Here is a 20,144-nt window from a genome sequence, read left to right as displayed (position 1 = left end):
AATTTGAACTTGAAGATCTGAAAAAACCCCTGTGAAGTTACATCAGTAAAGCGCACACAGCGTGTTCATGTTTACCGCACACAGCTGCTCCCTGATGCAAAATGTGGAAGACACCACAAGAAAATGAAGAAGTCTTTTTTGGTGAGTTAAGGCCTTTAACCCTCTGAAACCTGAGAAAATGGTCTTGATTTCTTTCAAAAACATAAGAGGGAGCCAATGAGCTGTGGCAGAAGAAATAACCCAAAAATTAATAAGAAATTAGTAAAAAAGTACGAGAAAGTTCCCTGAAAATTAGTAAAAACTAAAACTAAATAAAATAAATGCACCAAACACAACGCAACACAAACCACTCTCAGTGTATCTGGTGTATTTTTCTGTAGAGACTCTGCCCTCTGTCTGTAAGTTACCTTTAAAAAGAACTTTATTTTTATTGTTGTTCAGTTTTCATTTTTCATATTCTATATTTTCCCCTTATTATTTGTTCAGTCCTCCTTTCTGTCTTTTCTTTCTCAGCTGCCGTCACACATAACCTAAACACATACACACGCATGACCTTAATAACCGCCCACAGCATAGTTAAATAGCCGGTTTGCATATCAATAATAGTAAGAAAACCATCATGCCTGACCAAAAATTAAAACATAAAATAAAATTTTGCAGAAGGAAGTGTGCATCTGCTCTACCTCCACAGCCCTCAGGTGAGGTCGGAGCTTTATAAAATTTTAACGAACAGATACAAGACTTTAAGCAGAAAGCATCAGAAAGAAAAAACACAAATATAGCGAGGCGAAACGTCAAACTAGAGTAAATCTGGGGTTTGATTTTACGTTCATTTTTGTCGGCGATCATGTTTCCACACATTAACAGACAATTATACCTTTAATGTCAAATTAATCAAACATGGGGGCTTTTCACTTGGGAATCTCACGAATCTAATTCAAACCTTTCAGTGGTCAAGTGCGTCAACTGTCGCAAAGTCACATCAGCGCCGGTATGCAGTTATTGATATCACGTTTTTAATTTAATGGACTAAATGAGGAGTTGAGGGGATCAGTTAAGAAATGATTCTTCAGTCGAGGACGGCCGTGCTCATCAGTGAGCTGCACGCTTAAATTACCACTTAAAAAGTATATATGTAGATTATTTGGGGGATTTGAAGTTTCCCTGTTTCAGAGTTCAAAAATCCGACTTTGAGGCTAACACACACACGCAGAGAGGGGAGCGGCGGTGGATTTGACAGCAGGTACGATGCTGGCGTTGTTTCTGATTAGTCTAAGCTCTAAATCCAAAAACAAAACCACAGAGTGAATCAGGGGTTTGTTTTTGCGTTTTTGCTGGCGATCGTGTTTAAAAACAGTAATGGAAAATCCTACATTACTCAAATATGGAAGCTTTTTCACCTGGGATTCGCGTGAATTCAATACTTTCATCGATTTCGCAAACGTTGTAAATTCACATTGCTGCCGATATGCATAAATGTTGATATTCTCAGGTTTATATTTTCATAAGGTTTATTCATCATGACCTCCAGGAGTGCGAAGCTTCCTCCGCAGTAGGAGGAGCGCTCTCTTGCTGCTGTTAAGACACATTTTTGGATTTGGTTTGTAACCTTGAACGTGCAACTTTCTGTCTTAAATTATCCAACACCAGAATGTATTCTCCTTAAAAGAAGATTTTTTTATGCTTTAATCTAAGAATATTGTATTTTCACACTGAAGTCTTGTGCAATTATGATATCTATCACACCGGTGAAACGAGGCCTTGTTTCTGCCCCGCTGGGAGAAGACAATATCACCACAGTAACTGATACTCCTCTCCCTGTATTTCCTCACTGATCTCTATTCTGAGGTGATCTACCTGTGTAGATCAAGTGAGAGGCAACAAAGAGGAAGCGGGGACGCGGCTGGAACTCGTCCAAAAAAGCCTCCGACATAAATCAAGGACACTCTCGTGGCTCTTCATCATGCTGTCCATCCGTCTCCGTCTAATGCACGACAGAATGCAGCATCAGGACATTTTACAGTAAATGGATACTGGTGTGTGTGTGTGTGTGTGTGTGTGTGTGTGTGTGCGTGTGTGCGGGTGGGATGTTATTGATTTACAGGAGGGGAAAAAGCAGAGGAGTTGAGCCTGAAGCACACCATCTGTATGCAGCCAGACAAACAGAGCTGCCCTCCAAACCCAAACTGTAGTGACTGTGTGAGCAGAAAATACATCACTGAAAAGTTTCTCTGCTGCCAGGACCAAACTGGCTCACAGTGAGGTGGATTCAGATCAGTGTGAAGGTTTCTCTTTCAACGAAACCTAAACTAAAGTTAACTCAAGCGAAGTTCTGATTTGAGATGCAAAGAAAAACGTGCTTTGAAAAAGTGTCAGATACAGCGTCTCTTTAGACACGAGACTCAAATCTGAGACACAATTTCTGGAATAAATTGTATTATAATCTTCATGGGAACTGATAATAAGATTTGCTCCTTTATAGTGATATTTGTGGTCTCTGTGGACTCTTTCCAATTTAATTCTTTACAGTCAGACACAGTGTTAGCCTTTACCTCTCTGTTGGCCATACTGTGTATTTTATTTCTATGGAAATATACTAAGGCAGCATCTATTCCCTGTGGCTCAGAGATGTTATTTTCCGAAGTTAGAAAAGATAAGATTTTCTGTGAAGCTCTGCTGAATGTTTTTATAAATAGATTTCTTTTATAGATTACTTTACTTCCTTACAAACTTTGCCACCCAATAAATGCCCACTTATTTTTTTTGAAACAGTATTAAGAACTATTATTTTTCTTTATCAATTATCATACCTATCTATGATTATGAGTGTTTGTATATATTTTAAATATTACTCACACCACAGTTACTACCAGTATTATTATTTTCTTTCCACAGACGATGTTTGTTGTTCTTGAGTCAGTGGGGTCCCTCATTAGTCGTTTCTACACAGCGATCGCGCTGTAGAGCCGCTACAAAGTCCATTCTTTATGCCGCCTTTGCATTTTTCACACAATTAAAAACGACAGCAGCATTACATGACTTCAGGGTGTGATTTTAGACGGCATGCTGGCACCGCAGAAGCAAAAGAGGCATGATGAGCCTGACATTTAACACAACAGCATCAGCCTCTACTTTGACATATAACAGCGCTATATTCCCACCTTGAACAGGCAGTGTAAAGGGTACAATGCATTTCACAAAAAATGGGAAAAATCCTCTGTATGCACAAATAAAATGAGTTTTTTTTGTTTTTTTTTGTTTTGAGGACTATAAACTCGACTCATACATGTAAGTAAATAATGTTTATGACTTTTAATTTATTTTTTATTAAAATATCATCAAAATGCAATAAGGGAGCTTGTGTATAAACACTGCTAAAACAATAACATGCAGTAACTTTTGCTGTGCCGTTGTGCCTTTTTCCAACTTGATAGTAATATGCTTAAGAAAACTTGAACTTTGGTCAAAAACTTAAAAATCTAGAAGTTTCTGCAAGTTTAGAAAAATCAAGTACATTTGTAAATTTTGTTATGGGCAAGACTGATGGAGTATCGAAACATAATAAACATCCAAAAGCTTGATATTGGACATATATTTTTACTCATCCTAAAGTAATCGTGGTGCAACGCCACATAGAAATAAATTCACTCTACTTGCTGTTTTCACTTAAAATATAAAAATGCAAAACTTGGATAGGTTTTTGAGTAAGAGTTTGTAATCAGTCCCAGAGTTTTGTGTGTGTGTGTCAGAGGTAAGTGTAATCCGCCAAAAAATACAGAGTACACACATACACTCACATATATGTATTTCTATACCCAATCCATTAGTTTTAAAATGAGTTTTAAACCACAAAACAGTTTTGAAGAAGTGAAGACCTGATTCAATGTCCTCACTGTCCAAAAATGGTCCCCACAAAGACTTAGGTACTCACACACACACACACACACACACACACACACACACACACACACACACACACACACACACAAACACACACATTTGTGTCTGTGATGCTTGTCTGTCTAGACGTCTTTAATATTGGAAGCAGGTCCTGTTTTGTCTCCAGTCTTTTGTGTGTGTGTGTGTGTGTGTGTGTGTGTGTGTGTGTGTGTGTGTGTGTGTGTGTGTGTGTGTGTGTGTGCGCTCATGTGGCAGCTAAGTGAGCTGCCAAGTTTGTCTCATGCCAAACACCCTCCCCTCCTCCTCCTCCTCCTCCTCTCCGTCACGGTGACCGCCGCTTGTTGCGAGATAATTGCGTCCTTGTCATAAAAACCTCAGCAGGAGCGATGACAGAGGAGGGATAACGGCTGCCATTTCGAAGGCGTTGACCTGCTCTTTCTGTTGCGGTGCTTCAATATGCACAGATCAGCCTGCGCCTCCAGCAGACTGTTTTAGGGATAAAGTCAACAGAGCGAACTGCGCGGACACGTCAGGTACGATCAGTGTGATTAATGGTAAAGTCGAGGCAATTAAAGGAGTTTAGAGGAAAACAGTGGATGTCAGAAGTGTTGACACAGGGAATAAGTAATGTCACTCATCTGTGTAGCAAAGAAGAAACAAGAGGAAATCCAATTTTTATCCAATTTTTACATCCGATACTATCCACTTTTTACAACTTCTACACATCAATAACACTTTTGAAAATCTGCTTGTCAGCTGAGACAAATGCAGCTACCTTGACTCCGACCACCTCGATCCTGTAAGAGTAATCATTAAACGTCTTTCTCTTCCAAACTACTGAACTTTGAACTAGTGGAAGAAAGATACAGAGATATGTCCTTGAGCTTTTTTTTAATAAATCAAACACGCAGAGGTCGATATTAAACCGATTATAAATGAGAACGTGTTTTCACTTTCGCATATAAAAGTGTTTCCTGCTGACAGAGGACAGCTCAGAGTACGTTTCCACTAATCAAGTTAGAAAAAAGATGAAAATGCAAAAGAAATTTGATCATGCATTCCCTAAAAATGCAGAATATAATGAATGCAATCGACAGTTGTCGATTACCACAGCATGCGCCTGACACAAAGCATTGAAGTAATACGAAATGAAGCTTATGAGTTGCATTTGACTGCGCTGTCACAGCTGAAGTGATTTCCGTGTGGATTTGTCAGCAGATGCCCTGACAGTCTCACATTTGAACACATTCTCTGTGAACTTCTGCACTTTGGCTCATCTCCCAAGAGGATCTTTTTGGGGGAAAAAAATCAATTGCTCTTTTTTTTTTTTGGCTTCCTGTCTGAGTTACAGTCTGGAAACTCGACTTGGTGAAGAGATGCTGCAACACACTAATTTGCCTGAGCTGTGTAACATCCAGGGAAGAACTTCATCCAGCACTGAGAGAGGATCGATGCGGGTCTTTTGCTTCTGCAAAGATGTTTGAAGTGAGTCAGTGAGCAGCGGGACAGCTCTAAATTAAACACCAGAGAGCCTTTAAAGGTCCACTTCATCTGCCGTCTTTTTTGGGGTTTTCAAATGGAAACGCCCACTCGGTCGTTAGCCGAAAGCAATGACATGGGATAGAGTGCTGAAAATAATGATAATAACTGGAAGAAATAGTTCTGGTTTTCTGAAGTGGGGCTGTACTCATCCATAGTCAGCGCATTAGATAAAAGAGACGGCGGTCGGCACACCAGTTCGGAGAAGCAGGTGGGAGTTCAGCCATGGAAGCTAAATTCCACTAAAACAGTAGCTGTGTTTACATGAGCACTTTTTCTCGATATGATTGAAGATTTCGGGTCAACTATTTACATGGGACGCCCTCTACAACGATCTGGTGTTTACGTGCACCTACACATGTAAATGGAGCAGCTGTGTGACATGCACAGAAATTATGAATATAGTAACTTGAGAGGGCTGCCAACTCTCACACTGACCATAAGACAAACACAACTGACACTTCTCAGACACTCTCACAGCACAAGTGCATTTTTTCACAGTGAAACATAAATGAGGGATTACTTCTGACAGCACTACAGCGCTCTCTCCCTCTCCACTCACGCAGCCGGGCAGGAGTGAGTGAGACATGACCGTTACGGGGCCCGTCGAGCGTCTTGTCTGCGCCCCAAAGCTTCCGCACAGTTCCTAACAAAGGCTCGGCTGCGTCACGAAAAAAGCACATTATGCAACATAGGAGCTTATATATTGAAATGTCATGAGAAACATATGCCAAGTCGCGTAGGAAATGTTTTGAGAAATGCTTGAGGAAATATGATTTTGATGCCAAAACCTACACACTATGACCACAATTTGAATGTCTGGGTTTGAATACACAGGGGGCACCACCGAGAGGCTGCAGAATGATATAAAATCTCCAAAATAATAACAATAATGCACTTGTCTCTAAAAAAAGAAAATTGAAGTAATTTTTAAAAATTTTTTATTTATTTTAAAATAAACTTTGGAAGTGCAACCACCAATGCACTGTGGTCTCTTTGGTAGGGTTATTTATTTATTTTTTAATCTTTTTTTTGGTTTTTGTATTGTTTGCCTGCCTATCTATTTTGTTTGGTGTTTATATGTTTTGTTTTATATTTGCAGATAAATACCAAAGAGCAGTGATGATAATGGTCTATGATAATAAATAAATAAATCCATTTTCTTCCTTTTTTAAATTACTTTCAGTAAAAATAAAAATTGTCAAATAAAAAAAAGTTAAGAGTGTTTCTAGTCCAGATACTGGGTGTTTAATTTTTGTTACAATTATCGTTTACAATTATAGAATTTCTTTAGTCTTAACGAAGGTTAGATGTGAAGAATTTTGAAAAAAAAAAGCTGCTATTTTGGAGATTTTGAAAGCATGAAGTTGCTGAATAAATGTCAAAAATCAGCCCTGAGCCACTGATCTCCCATCATGCCCCTCTGTCCACCCTACCTTCTGATGGATGTGCACTCGGAGGAGAATATTCCTGTAGCTGTGGCCGTCGTTGACCTGCAGCACCGTCCCGTCCTCCGTCCCCTCTGAGCCGTCGTGGATGTACTGGATCTGTTCCCGTGACAGCTCCTCCAGCTTGAATCGGCTGAGCGCCCGGTCGCCGTGGAGACGGGTCAGCCGGCCGTGGCGGGGTGGTTCAAGGACCATGACCAGGACATCGGCTGGGTTGTCGGGGTCGTCGACCTGCAGGACCGACTTGGTGACGGTAGCCAGGGCGCCACGGCCCTCCACGGGGAGAGGAGCGAGAGTCACGACCTTCGGAGGCTGGAAATGATCAAAAGACAAACGGAGGATTGGTTTGGAGTGAGGACATGCTTTGATTAGAAGCAGACAGATGGGACAGAGAGAGACAGATTAGATTCAGGCAGACAGATAGATCCCGAGACATCTTGTTGTTACGGTAAAAAGCAAAGTTTCAGTGCTGCTGTGAAACTTTTAAAGCACAGCAAGAGGACAACGCAATCTCTCCCAAACTGTCAGATGATGAATTTTCTCCCAGAGGAGTCGGGGCGTGGGGGGCCGTGGTGTCCTGCCGCTGAGGGAGATGAAGAAGATGAAGGTGAGGTTAAGCTGGGCGCCTCATTAGGCTGCACTCAGCCGTACCTGAAACCTCACAGCGGCGGGAAAAAAGCTTCGTCTCGCTAACAAAGTCATTTCAGGAGCACTGGTGAGAGCAGCAGGACTCCTGTTGTGAGCAAGGGTATGACTTTACCCAGAGCTCACAGTGCGTCTGTCTCCGTCTGTCCCTCCGTCTTTGTGTGAAAAAGGAACGAGGTGCAGAGCGTGGATATTTAAAGTTATTTTAACCCTTCTCCCGTTTTTGAGAAACTAGACTTCATTTGAATTTAGGTTTGTACAGATTTTTGCTTTAAAAAAAGACACTAGGCTCCATTTAGAGAAATTTTTGATATTATAATTCAAAGTAATGACTCTGACAGCTGAATAGATGCAAAATCACACTGGGTGCCGCGATATAGGCCTTGCACACAAACTGATGGATGCAACAATGCATTTTTCACATCTTTGTGTCCATCATGCAAGTTGAAATTTTTCAACTTGAGCGAGAATTTTGCGTCACAGAGATCCAGAGATGAAGGACAAACTATGTCTCTGTCTGAGGACCTGAAGGACTCAGAGATCAGCGAGCAGAGCTGTAAAGCTACATCATGAGCATCTGAGCAAAACGCTCAGAGTAATTTAAGTTGGTCTTTAATCATCACGGTAAAGAATGGAGGGTGTGTGATATGCTGCAATGACAGTGTGATAAATAATCACGAGTGCGTCTTGGTTCACGCTGCTTCAGGACGAAGAGTCTGTGTATAAATCCAGCTTCCTATTGTGTTTCACTTCAAATCAAGTTAGCCGCTGGCTGCCTCTCCTCGCTAATGCAAGCACAACTGCTGAATTTTCACACGTTGCAAAATGCTCAAAAATACTCCAGCAGCAGTATACGCACAAAATGCAAAAACTTTTATCGTGTTCGTTGTGAACACGCCGTATCTCGGCCCCAAATGGTAAAAAAAGAAAAATGTTTTTTAAAAAAAAGTTTCAAAGTTTAATATAGAGTTATGATTCATTGTATACATTTGTATTTTTAGAAAATACTAAGCGATACACACTGTGTCGAGTTCAAACAATGTAAAAAGTGTTGATAAGCTTCGTTTCAGTAAATGTTGAAGTACTTTTATGTTGGTCCACAGTTTGTGGGACGAATTATTTCTCTTTCTTGTAAATGAAATATCATGAGCGTAGAGACGTATCTGCATTTTCTGTGTGTCTGTGTTGGAATATGTGACACAGAAAACAACAAAGAAAAAGAAAAACTCCAAAATAAAAGCCGTGATGCAGGTCACTTTAATATGACCCTCAGCCACAAGTCGCTGGCAGGTCGGCTTGGCAGCCAATGGAGGAGCGGGTAGAGAGGCGTGGGCCATCCGTGCGTAGACGCCACTCCGCCGTGGTTCGATATCAAACCGACTGTCAGGCGGGGGGCTCCGCGCTGCTCAGCGGGGCTCGGGTTTAATTCGTTGCTCTTGACGGCTGCTGGCTGAGATCCAGCTCTTTGCCTTTACAGCAGCAGCTTCAGCAAAGAGGGGACGTATGAAACAAGCTGGCGCATGAGAGAAAAATGACTCATGGGAAGTCTCTCTCTCTCACACACACACACACACACACACACACACACACACACACACACACACACACACAAACACACTCTCTCTGTGTCTCTTTGAAGCAAAGTGACCTCTGGCTGAAAGTGCAAGTCACAGAGCTGAAACACAGCGCACAAACACAGAGGGAGCATGCTGTTATTCAGCCTGCTCGCTCTGTTCTGTCGGGGGCCGTTTGGTGACAAATGTTTCAGACGTCAGAGGAATTATCTCCGAGAAACAGGCGACTGGGCCCTCGGGCGCCCACCTAAACCCTGTGTCGTCACTTCTGCATTTCGTAGGAGGAAAACAAAAGGTTTTCAGATGTGCTGGCGGGGGCTGAAAGTGGGTGTGTGTGCTGCTTTTAAATCGTGCTAAGACATGCCTCCTCACTAAAGGCAAAATCTCTCCCCCGAGGCAGACGAAAACAAACACAAACACAGGCACACTCAGGTAGGAGGGCTAACCTTTCATCCTCAGCTCACAGGTGAGGGAGAGGTGAGGTTCATGTTTAGGGGAAGGCTGTCGTCACCTGTGGGGCCTGTGGGGGCTCTGCAGCACTTCAAAAAGATGGAAAAAAGCTTCTTTTTTGTTCTGCTTCCTGTTTTTTTTGTTTGCTCTTTATTTTGTTTTGTTTTTCCTGCTGTGATCGTGCTGGATGGTATGCAGAGGCACGACAGGCGGAGTGAGTGTTTCCCAAGTCGACTCCATCCCCCGTCTGCCTGCGAGCCTCTCGGTTCGTAACAATGCCTTTTATCTGCAGCTCCTCTCTTGTTTTTGTGTCGAGCAGTCACAACACACATCGTCAAGCTGAAACCGTGGTCAAAAATGATGCGCTGAAGCACAACCATGTGTACAGCAAGTGTGTACTGCACTCAGACTCTTATTTTTACCTCTAACAATGGTTTGGTTGGTTTTACACAAAGGGACAGCTCACCCCCAAATGAAAAATACACATTACTGCTCTTATCTGTAGTGCTATCTATCAGTCGAGATCATTTTGGTCTGAGTTGTTTGAAATAACTGAACTCACTCGACTGCTCAAAGGGCCAAAAATACACATTTGAAAATCTCAACAGCCATGTCTCTTTTTAGGAATTATGAGCCTGTTACTCGAGATAATCCACAAACGTTGTTGTGAGCAATTAATGTGGAAACTATTTTCTTTTTACTGAACTACAATACTACAGTACAACTACTTTAAATATACTTTAAGTAAAAAAATTAAAGTGCTCATGACGCAGAATGACTCGAATTAAATTGCAGCATTAATTAACGGTGCATCAAAGGGATTCTTAACCGATTTTCAACCAGCTGAAACAAACTGAGATTAACAGTTAAACTAAGCAGCGCTGGTCAAATGTAAAATGAGATTCTGTTACTCAGTTGCATATTTCTCGCCTCTAATGTTTTCAGGAATATATTTTGGCTTTCTGCTTAACTGTAATTTGAGACCATTTCTTGCCGGCCCGCCGTCATTGTTTCACACGTAGGAGTTTGCACGACGTTACCCACCAGCGGGAGTTTTTATCGGTCTGATGCGACGCGGAGCATTCTGGTAGTTGTTGATTTTCTACCTCTTGATTTAATGTGTCATTTTGTTTTTTCTGGTCATGTAGAATAAATTTGACAGTATTTACGTCTCTGTACTTCAGAGACATTGACGTTTTATCACTATGCAATCTTTCAAGCAGTGAAATACTTCTTTAGTGTTTTGAATTGTACTGGAGCAGAAGTATGGAAAAACATAGAATTTAAATTTAAAGAATGAGTGCCTTAAAATTGCACAAAAGTTCATACACTGAGTACATGTACTTTCCAAATATACTTCTAGACACTACTCTGCACTTTATCCAAAGAAGTACTCTAGGATATCAGGTGTATTTACATCTTTTCCTTTGATCATTTCAGTTTTACCTTAGTCTAAAGTATCACCATTTATTTGTTAAGAATATTTTGTATTATTAATTGAATCTGCAAAGTAACTAAATTTATCAAATAAATTGAAAAATAGTATAAATAATCGTTTGTACTGTAACAGAATCACGGAAAACATAGAATTCAAAATACTCATTTAAAGAGAAAGTACCTTACAATTGCACTAAAGTACATAACTTGATTAAATGTACTTTCCAAATATACTTCTGGACACCTTTCTGAACTTTATTTACTTAAAAAAAAAAATCCATGGTGGAAGGTGTATTGACTGACAGCTAAGAGCACTGCAGACAGCAAAGAGAGCAAAGATATCACCGGAGCAAAGCAAAAATCTCAGAACGCTAAAGGTCTCCACTTTAAGATGAAAACGTAAACTGCAAAAGAGCTGTGTGTGTGTGTGTGTGTGTGTGTGTGTGTGTGCGCGCGTGTGTGTGTGTGTGTGTGTGTGTGTGTGTGTGTGTGAGACCACCTCTGTAGAAATGCCATTAGTAGATACTGGACTCTTCGAAACTTTTTTTTCCTTTTTTCTGTCAGAGGGCGGAAAGCTATCTGCAGCTCAGATCTTTCATTCCTGAGGCTATTACATTCGGAGGTGCCCGCCGGCTGACGATCTGATGGGGGTTTCAATCAACATTTTTTTTTCAGCCTTATTTATACGTGCAGGGCTGCATAAGCACAAATGGTCTTTTTCTCCAGGCACTCCTGCTTTACAGTCAAACCGTTCAAGGCTGCCTTCTGCATTTAGGGAGAACACAAAATGTTTGTGTGAGCTTTGGCTGGTACAAACTGTACAGTGTGTTCGTGTTAACTTGGACATACTTGAGTTTGTTCCTGCCTCCTTACACACTGAAACAAATGTCTTTTAAAGCAAGAGTACAAACCTTGACATTTTCTGTAAGACTTTGTTTAAAGCCAATGAACAAATAATGCAAAGATCTGTATTTTCAAAGAAAAAGTGTGGGGGATTTATGGGAATATGTCCTTGTAAAAGTGGTGTAAAAAAACAACAACACAGAGTTACATCAGTGTTTGTGGTGCTTTTGTAATAGAGGGGCTCTGTGGCTGTGTGTTTCTCTTTGTGACATGTTTGCTGCTGCGTTTTCTTGGAGTGAAGAAATTCAAAGATTGAAAAACAGCACAGGGAGTTCACGTTTGCTGTCAGAAATGTCTGTGAATTGAATGGACTTGGAGACAATGGAGATGTAGCCGTCCCAAAAAAAAAAAAAGATCAGTGTTTGGAGAACACAACAACTCCTCCGACTGTAAGTAAAGACGACATAGTGCCGTCAAAATGACCCAAATGACTCATATATGAGTGTTTTCTGATCTGCCATCATAATAATTTGATTTTTATTAAGTTTCAGCTGCTTGATTGAAGAGTATTTCACTGCTGGAGAGATAAAAAACTGGTCTTTGCAGAAAACCGTGCTATAGATCTAGGGATGGGGATTGTTAATTTGAATTGATATTGTTACCATATTGAGACTCCTTAACGATCATTACTGATACCACCATTCATACTTCTCTAGTATTTGATGGAAAGACGAGGCGACAACATGTTTTTAACAAAACTGGTTTAGGTGACTGTTTCTTTTATATCGCTGGAAAAACAAATTTTTCACCCAAATAACTGTATTATTCAAGTTTCTTACCAAACACATTTTCTTTTTCTTGATGTTACATTTGAACACATCATGACAACGTTTTATTTACCTTTGCCTGAGTGTCATTTTACTGAGCCGACCTTGAACACATCACAATGAAAACTCCCACAACCTTATTTATTTCGCTAACTAGCTTTTATTCTGCCAATTTCAGCTCTGATTTCAACATTGAATTAATGATTGATTTTTAACTGTCAGGACTTGCCTCAAAGTTTGGATGTCCTTACCACTGCTGCTGTGAGTGGATGATGATGAAGGATATTTTTTTAAACCTTAGACAGACAGAGGTTCTGCATTTAGGTTAAATTTGATGCAAAATCGATATAAACGGACCAGTGACTGGATTTAAATGACGTAACTCAACTCCAGATGTAATGTTGCGTTATGGGACTCACAGGACTCGACAGCAGGATAGACAAGCTCCAATGTTAATTAATATTTTGGGTTCTAAAAAAGTGGAATTGGGTCCTCAATAGAACCAGATTTCGATCCCCATACTCAATCGAGATCTGGGCAAAGTTTACCGCAGTTCATCTACACATACTGCCCGCGTTGTTTTTATAAAAAGACGGTTGAAAAGTGTCCCTTTAAGTTCACGACAGGACTCTTGTGGTGGTTAAAAGAAACCAATATTAGTCTGCTGGAAGCAAACAATAGTTTTTGTTCAACAAACCACCTCACCAAGAAGTTCTGCAGCACAAATACGATGTAAAACTATTCCTGCCTTTGCTCCTGAGACAGAAGAGTCATTTTACAGGAATATGTAAACACAGATTATTTAAGCTTTAAAACAAATAACAAATCTTGTTGTTTCTCTGGTGACGGCAGTCCCAGTTTATTTCTTTTTCCATTCTCTTATTCCTGTTTCTATTTTATGCCGTGTTAATCTTCCAAAGTCTGTATTTATGTCTGTTTTTAAGTAGTTTTTTTTGATGTTCTGTTCTCAGTTTAGTTTACGAGTATTTGCACGGATATAAAAGAAAAGAAAAAAAGACATTATGTCTCTACTAAATATTAATAGTCATACTTAAAAAAGAAAACAGATAAAAACAATGAAGATTGCATAATTCAGAGTCTCGAGACTAAGCACTAACAAAACTTTAATAGCTTTGTTCCAATTACATTAAAGTTTATATCTACAAGTTGAGATGCATTACAATGAAATCCAAGAAGTGCTACAAATTTGCTAATTAGAGTCCTTCTCTGATGTTTTCTGAATAGATTTTCTTTCTGCTCTTGAAAGGAGCTTTAAAATTAAAGTTAGTAGGAGCATATAATCAGTAATTTATCCTTTAAAGTGGTACAAATGTTTGCACTTGTGTTAAAGTCTTGTATTGTCTGCATAAAAGAGGCTGGTTTTATCACAAAAAATACTAACACTAGCAGGAAACTGGTAGCCCACAAACTGTCAGTCAAACCACAGTCGCAGACGTTGAGTTATGTGCATAAATTACTGCTCTTTCCTTATCAGCTACTTCTCCTAATACTGTCTGAGAAAGTTGAGCTAATCAAGTGATGGTGTAATTGAGCAGTCGCCCCCAAACACCCAAAACGCCGAAGCTCCACTCAATCACCGTCTGCAAGCAGCATCGGAGCTCTGCGTCTGCAACACTCATTTACTCAAATTTAAGAAAGCAGTCACGTATGGCAATAAAGTCGATTTTGTCACCACGGAGACCTTGAAAAATCAAACTGTTTGCGATGTTGACGAAACACCGACAAGAATTTTAGAGTCAGGAGACGCTTCCTCACCTGCAGAGACTACATTCATTTTTCCATTTGTTTGTTTCAGTGTTTATAATTTACATTAATTACAGCATTTAAACTAATCTATGTAATTATGCCGCTTTCAAAAAAACAAGACATTTTTGCTTTTTAGTCTGTGGTTAATGGCAGATATGGATGATTTAGTTTTTCCTAATAAACGACAAATGGAACATTTTACACTCAAGTAATGACGTCATTACTTCAATCTGTCACACACCTTTTCAGTTCTGCTCTTTTTAATCAACCGTACGTCACTTTGCCCCCTTTTAAAGTCTCTATGGTGCGCACGCACACACACACACACACACACACACACACACACACACACAGAGAGCAGAGTGACACAGCTGACACACTAACACATCAACAAATCTCAGAGAGAGCTTCTTATCCTCTCATCCTCATTATTTTCCATATTTGGGCCAAAATCAGAGGTCAGCGCGACTAACAAATCACGGCCAGCTGTCGGGCCGACATCAGCAGATCACAGGCGGGCTCTCGGTCCGTGGGGACAGAGTGTCAAAACAGTGAGGAGTGCAGATCAGCTGGATGATGCAGAAATATGAGAAACTGCTGCAATCACCATCTATCAGATAACCTACGGCAGCTTGTCACCCACAGTTCATCTAAAGCTACTATATCTCACATTTGTCAAGTTTTTGATTGTTTTTAGAAAAAATGTCAAGTTCCTAAATAATATAAACATACGTATATATACTGGGTGTCTCTTGGGTAGCGTGGTGGTCATATATGAAGTTCTCAGCTAACTGTGTTTCTGTTAGGGACACAATTATTTATGTGATTATGAAGCAAGTTTTCACTCGTCATATAGCGCCGCTCTGTCAGTGTTTTTGGCGTAAGAATGTGACGCCAAAAGCCAATTTCGAAAGATGAGAATCTGCTCGGACAGACCAGGTGGTGCCATTATTATACGCCAGTGGATGGCTGGACAGCACTATGTGCATCCACATGCAACGCTACGGCGTCAGGAAATAACCCTCTTTGGTCTAAACCTTCCCGTCTGTGACTTTTTTGCCTAATCCTAACCATCGTAACAGTTCACGCTGTTGTGTTAATGTAAGGACCGTACTGCTTCATCCCACCGTGTGCATTTTGTTGACATCACTGTAAAAGCATCCCGGAGCGTAAACATCTGATGCGGAAGGATACGTAAAACTTCATAAGTAGACGCAGAAGTTCACTGATGGAGCTCTTTAGTTATTTAACACACCCAAACACCCAAACATGTTATCTAGTTGTAAACTACAGTATACAACTATAGGATTAAACATTAAACTTTAATTTGACCGAAAAAATCTGAGTTAAAGAAAAAGGGTGTGAAATTGAGGGTTGTCGAAATCAACCAGCTGAAACTTCTTCTGGTTAGAATTCCTTCAGTGTTTCTCGTTTGGGAAGTTTTAAACACACCGGATGAAAACACTGAATGAAGCTGTTTGATGTTACAAATGTTTCTCTGATGCCGCTTGCCTCGATGAAGAGGGGCTAACGAGAGCTCACCTTCTTTTCTCTGATAAATTAAGACTATTCCCTCTCCAAAGCAAACAGACCAGAAGATTTAAACCGGTCGAAACACTGAATAAAGCAGTGTCATGTTAGATAATCAGTGTTTCATCGACACCGAGCGGTTGCTAATTATTGTGGCTGCTGCGAAAATGCAATTTAGAGCCACTGCTTGGTTTGTCTGTTCTGGGCTACCGTAGAAACACGGCTGTGCAACATGACAATCTCCGTACACGAGGATGTGCTCCCTATGTAGACATAAACGGCTCATTCGAAGGTAACGAAAACACAAAAATTCTTGTTTCCAGGTTAAAATACATTATAAACAAACTTATTATGTTAAATTGGATTTCTTCCAATGTATCTCAATAAATCCTACACACTGGAGCTTTGATATACCACAAAAATACAAAAGATGTTGGTGCTTGTTTAACACTCAAAATAGCCAAAGGGAAATATTAATAGTGTTTTAGACAAACAAAAAAGTACAAATTAAAAGCTAAAAGGCAGGATTTTTTGTTTTTCCTCGTGGAAACTGGACCAGTCCTCGGTGGTCATTCATCAATCAAAGACAGACTTGACAAAAGCGAGTAAACTTCAGGAATCAATGCGAGCGCGTCACCTCATGCCCTTAAAGCCCAAAAATGTACAACTTCAAGCTGCTAGACACTGAAAACTAAATGTTCTGTGTCTTAACTGTTCATGTCTGCAGCATCTTTTCTCTCTGAGGCAAACTTTCTCAACGAGGACACAAGTATCGACTTTTTTTTTACCTCAAGGTCCAGACCCAGACAGTCTATTGTTTCACAGCAAACGAAATTTGGGAGCCGATGTGCCTCGGCAGACAATTCTTCTCTATTATCGGAAATGTTACTGAATTGACCTGCACAGCCATCTTTACTAGAAATCTCTATTTGTGGCTAATTTTCCCCTGGGAGAAGACAATCATTTATAGTCTCTGGGTGAAACTTTTATGGTATTTTTAAGACAGTTTTTTTCTCTCAAGCCTTTTTGGAAAATAAAAGTATGTCACTGAGATAAAGTAGGGCTGGAGGAAGCGTCCGTGTTGTTATACGGTACCTGCATTGACACGGCTTGAACTTGAATTGTTGCAGGTTGAGAAAACAGCTGGGGATCAGCGACACGCAAGGTGAACTCTCCAGTCCTAAAGACAGAAAGACAGAAAGAAAGAAAGAAAGAAAGAAAGAAAGAAAGAAAGAAAGAAAAACATTGTTTAATCACTTAAACATCACATAATCTTGAAAACAACTTTACAAGAGTTAAAGTTAGTTTTCTCTTTTTCCTGGACTCACTTTGAGTGAACACGACCTAGAAACACCTTCAGTCAGCCCAGGAGGTTTCTGGGAAAATGAGTCCTGGGAGGCTCAGCGAGTGTGTAGTCATTAGACCTAATCACCTCGGTGCAATGGAGGTGAGCGGCAGACGGTAACCTCTCACACACACACACACACACACACACACACACACACACCGGCCCACCTGCTCACACACAGACACAGTTATCATCAACAGTGTCTCCGCTCGCCGCGCTGCCTCAGCATCATCAAAGACAAGCCTTATTACCCACAAGCCTCTGGGGCTGGGGCTGGGACACGGCCAACTGCGGCTGAAGGCCAAATGACTGAGCAGGTTGTTGGTTTAGTGACGATTGGGAGGGAATTTTGGCTGTGTTTCATAGAGGTGTATCATCTGCAAAAATCTAAACATCACCATATCATTCATTATAATAAATGAAGAAAAAACTTGAGCTTTGCAGAATCGGCGGTATATTTCCTGTAAATCCTGCTGCTTTTTCATTTAATATAAACATTTTAAACACATACATTACACTGATGATGTCGTGTGAAGAAAAATAAATCACATCAATCTCCGAGCTACGATACATTTTCACTTTTTTCACTACATTTTTAACTGATGATGGTTTTTCCTCTACATTAACCCTTTGAGACCCGGACAACATCACTTTCCTAGTGCTGCTTTCAGATGCCTTTGGCCTTTCATGCACATGATAACGGTGTTTTTGGGGGCCAGACAATGCGAACATTTGAAACCAGGTTCCAGACTGTAATTTTTTGAAAAAGCGAACTCTTCTGTCACCACGTAGACTGGCGATGTTTCGATCGTGTGAGAATGTTGATGTTTTTAGTTTCTTGTAGGTGCAGGTGTTCTTTTTGTCGTTACTTCTCTGTATCTGTTACTACCTTTGTCATAATAGTAGGACTGTATCACATGATGCATACATTCATTTATCAATTTTATTTGTTAAGAAAATGTCAGTTATGTATTTCAGTTATTATGTCCTGTTGTTGTTGTTGTTGTTGTTTATTTAACCTGTCTTTCATTGCCCTGTTATTGTTTATTTGTACCTGCATGTTGTGTAAATTTTAAAAAACGGTAAAAAAAAAAAATGTTGCATATGTTTCCCTTCTGTGGGACTAATAAAGGATTATTTTATCTTATCTTACCTTAAATTTGCATGCGTGCTGTTACAGATAAAATAATAATGGCTGCTGATGCCGCAGCTTACTGAGCTACAATGTTTTGGAAGAATGGTGTTCATTCATTCAGGGACTTGGAGGACGTATAACAAGAAGCACTGAAGCTGCTCTGGCGGCTTGTTGTGGCCCCAGCTGTTCAGAAACACTTCATGTTTCTCTTCCTTCGTCACCCATCTGTATATTTACTGTGCAACACTTGAGCAAGGCAGCGTCTCTGTGGAAAAACTTGGCCAGCTTACTGCGACTGCTCCTCATTTAAAATTCATCCCTCACATAAGACACTCTCCCAGTGTCTTTCAGCAATGATAAAACTCTTTTTGAATTACAATTTCTGGCGTCAGAAGTGAGATTTGTCACAGCATTTGTTATGGTTAGAAAAACGGTGGCCCATTAAAGATGTATCAGGCAGCTTATTAAAGTAACATAAGGGATATATTTCTGACATGGTGCCTCTAAATCTCTTTTATGCGCAGGTTATAAATGTGACTGGTATATTTGGTGGATTCATTACAGATGAAAGATGTTTTTTTTATGCAGCCTTGAGACAAAAGAGGCTTTTGATCCGTGTGTTTGTGTATAAATACTTCTCAATAGTAAATTACACCACTTGAGAGATAAAACTTAGCTTGTGTTGTGTCTTGACACTTGACATGTTCTGCTGCATTTCACGGTTTTATTTCTCGCTGTGTTTTTTATCTGCGGGGACTTGTAGTGTGTGAATGGGATATTTGGTCGCAACATGTTTTTCTGTGTCGACTCTTAAGGGGAGTCAAACCTGGGAGCTCTGTGTGGCTCCGTCTGCAGCCATTATCTGCCACTCCACATAATTTGACAAATATGACCATAATATGCAGATTAAATCCTATTTAGGGCTTCATGTTTTATTGTCTCCATTAATCTAATGGCTCAAATCTGGGCAGTGGACCATATTTTGCTAATTCACTGGCACGCCTCCAGTTTGGGGCCAGAGCAGCTGAGTCAGGATTACATAATGTGTAAAACATGTCGAATCTGATTGGCCGAATGGACATTGGGCTCGGACCCAAAATGCAGCAGACTTGTTGCAGGAAAAGGCCGCAGCAGAGCAGCTGTAGAGAGGAGATCTGGCTCCAGGCTGAGACCTAAAGAGGCGGAAAAATTTGCTCTCACCATATTAGCAGCCTCTTTGATCTCTGCACAGAAGATCACACTCGGGAAATCTCACCGTCAAATATAGGTGGGAAAAAAAAGCTGAACAAATGCATATGCAAATTTGGCCACATTAACGGAGAAGTGTATATGTAATGCATCTCCAGTCCGTGTGCAGGTTAATGGGAATGAACTTTCCACACAGGAAAGCTGCATAAATCAAAGACGGCAGGCGGCTGGGCCAAAAACAAGAGCAGCAAAAGATGAAATGTCAGGATGCTTCATGGGTGGCGAAGAGGAAGACAAGCTGCTTTACTTTAAAAAAAGTTTTATATTAAAACAGACGTGTTAAAACTGACAATTTATCAACTTTAGAAAGTAAAAACCAGAATGTGCTGTAGTTTTGTGCTGGCGCAGAGTGCGGTGCTTCAGCGGCACGCTGGTACCTGGGGCACACCGAGGTTATTCTCTCGCCCGCAGCGGTTTGGTATCTTGGTGACTCTCTGTACACCACAGTGGGAG

At 40.4% G+C, this 20,144-nt stretch overlaps 1 protein-coding gene across 1 annotated transcript in view; it reads right to left on the bottom strand.

The window, feature by feature from the left end:
• The window catches only part of fras1 (Fraser extracellular matrix complex subunit 1), a 313,566-nt gene that overhangs the window by 89,129 nt on the left and 204,293 nt on the right, over window positions 1–20,144 (bottom strand). The window contains exons 27-28 of the mRNA XM_088076327.1: window positions 17,056–17,140; window positions 6,876–7,199 (exon numbers count right to left, since the gene is read on the bottom strand). Of these exons, the coding sequence (XP_087932453.1) occupies window positions 6,876–7,199; window positions 17,056–17,140 (409 nt within the window). The remainder of the gene's footprint in view (window positions 1–6,875; window positions 7,200–17,055; window positions 17,141–20,144) is intronic.

The sequence above is a fragment of the Plectropomus leopardus genome, chromosome 4, assembly GCF_026936395.1.
Source record: "Plectropomus leopardus strain MGB_pleo_1.0 chromosome 4, ASM2693639v1, whole genome shotgun sequence".
Lineage (NCBI taxonomy): Eukaryota > Metazoa > Chordata > Actinopteri > Perciformes > Serranidae > Plectropomus > Plectropomus leopardus.
The sequence above is the reverse complement of the archived record's forward strand: the minus strand, read 5'-3'. Positions and strand labels throughout refer to the sequence as shown.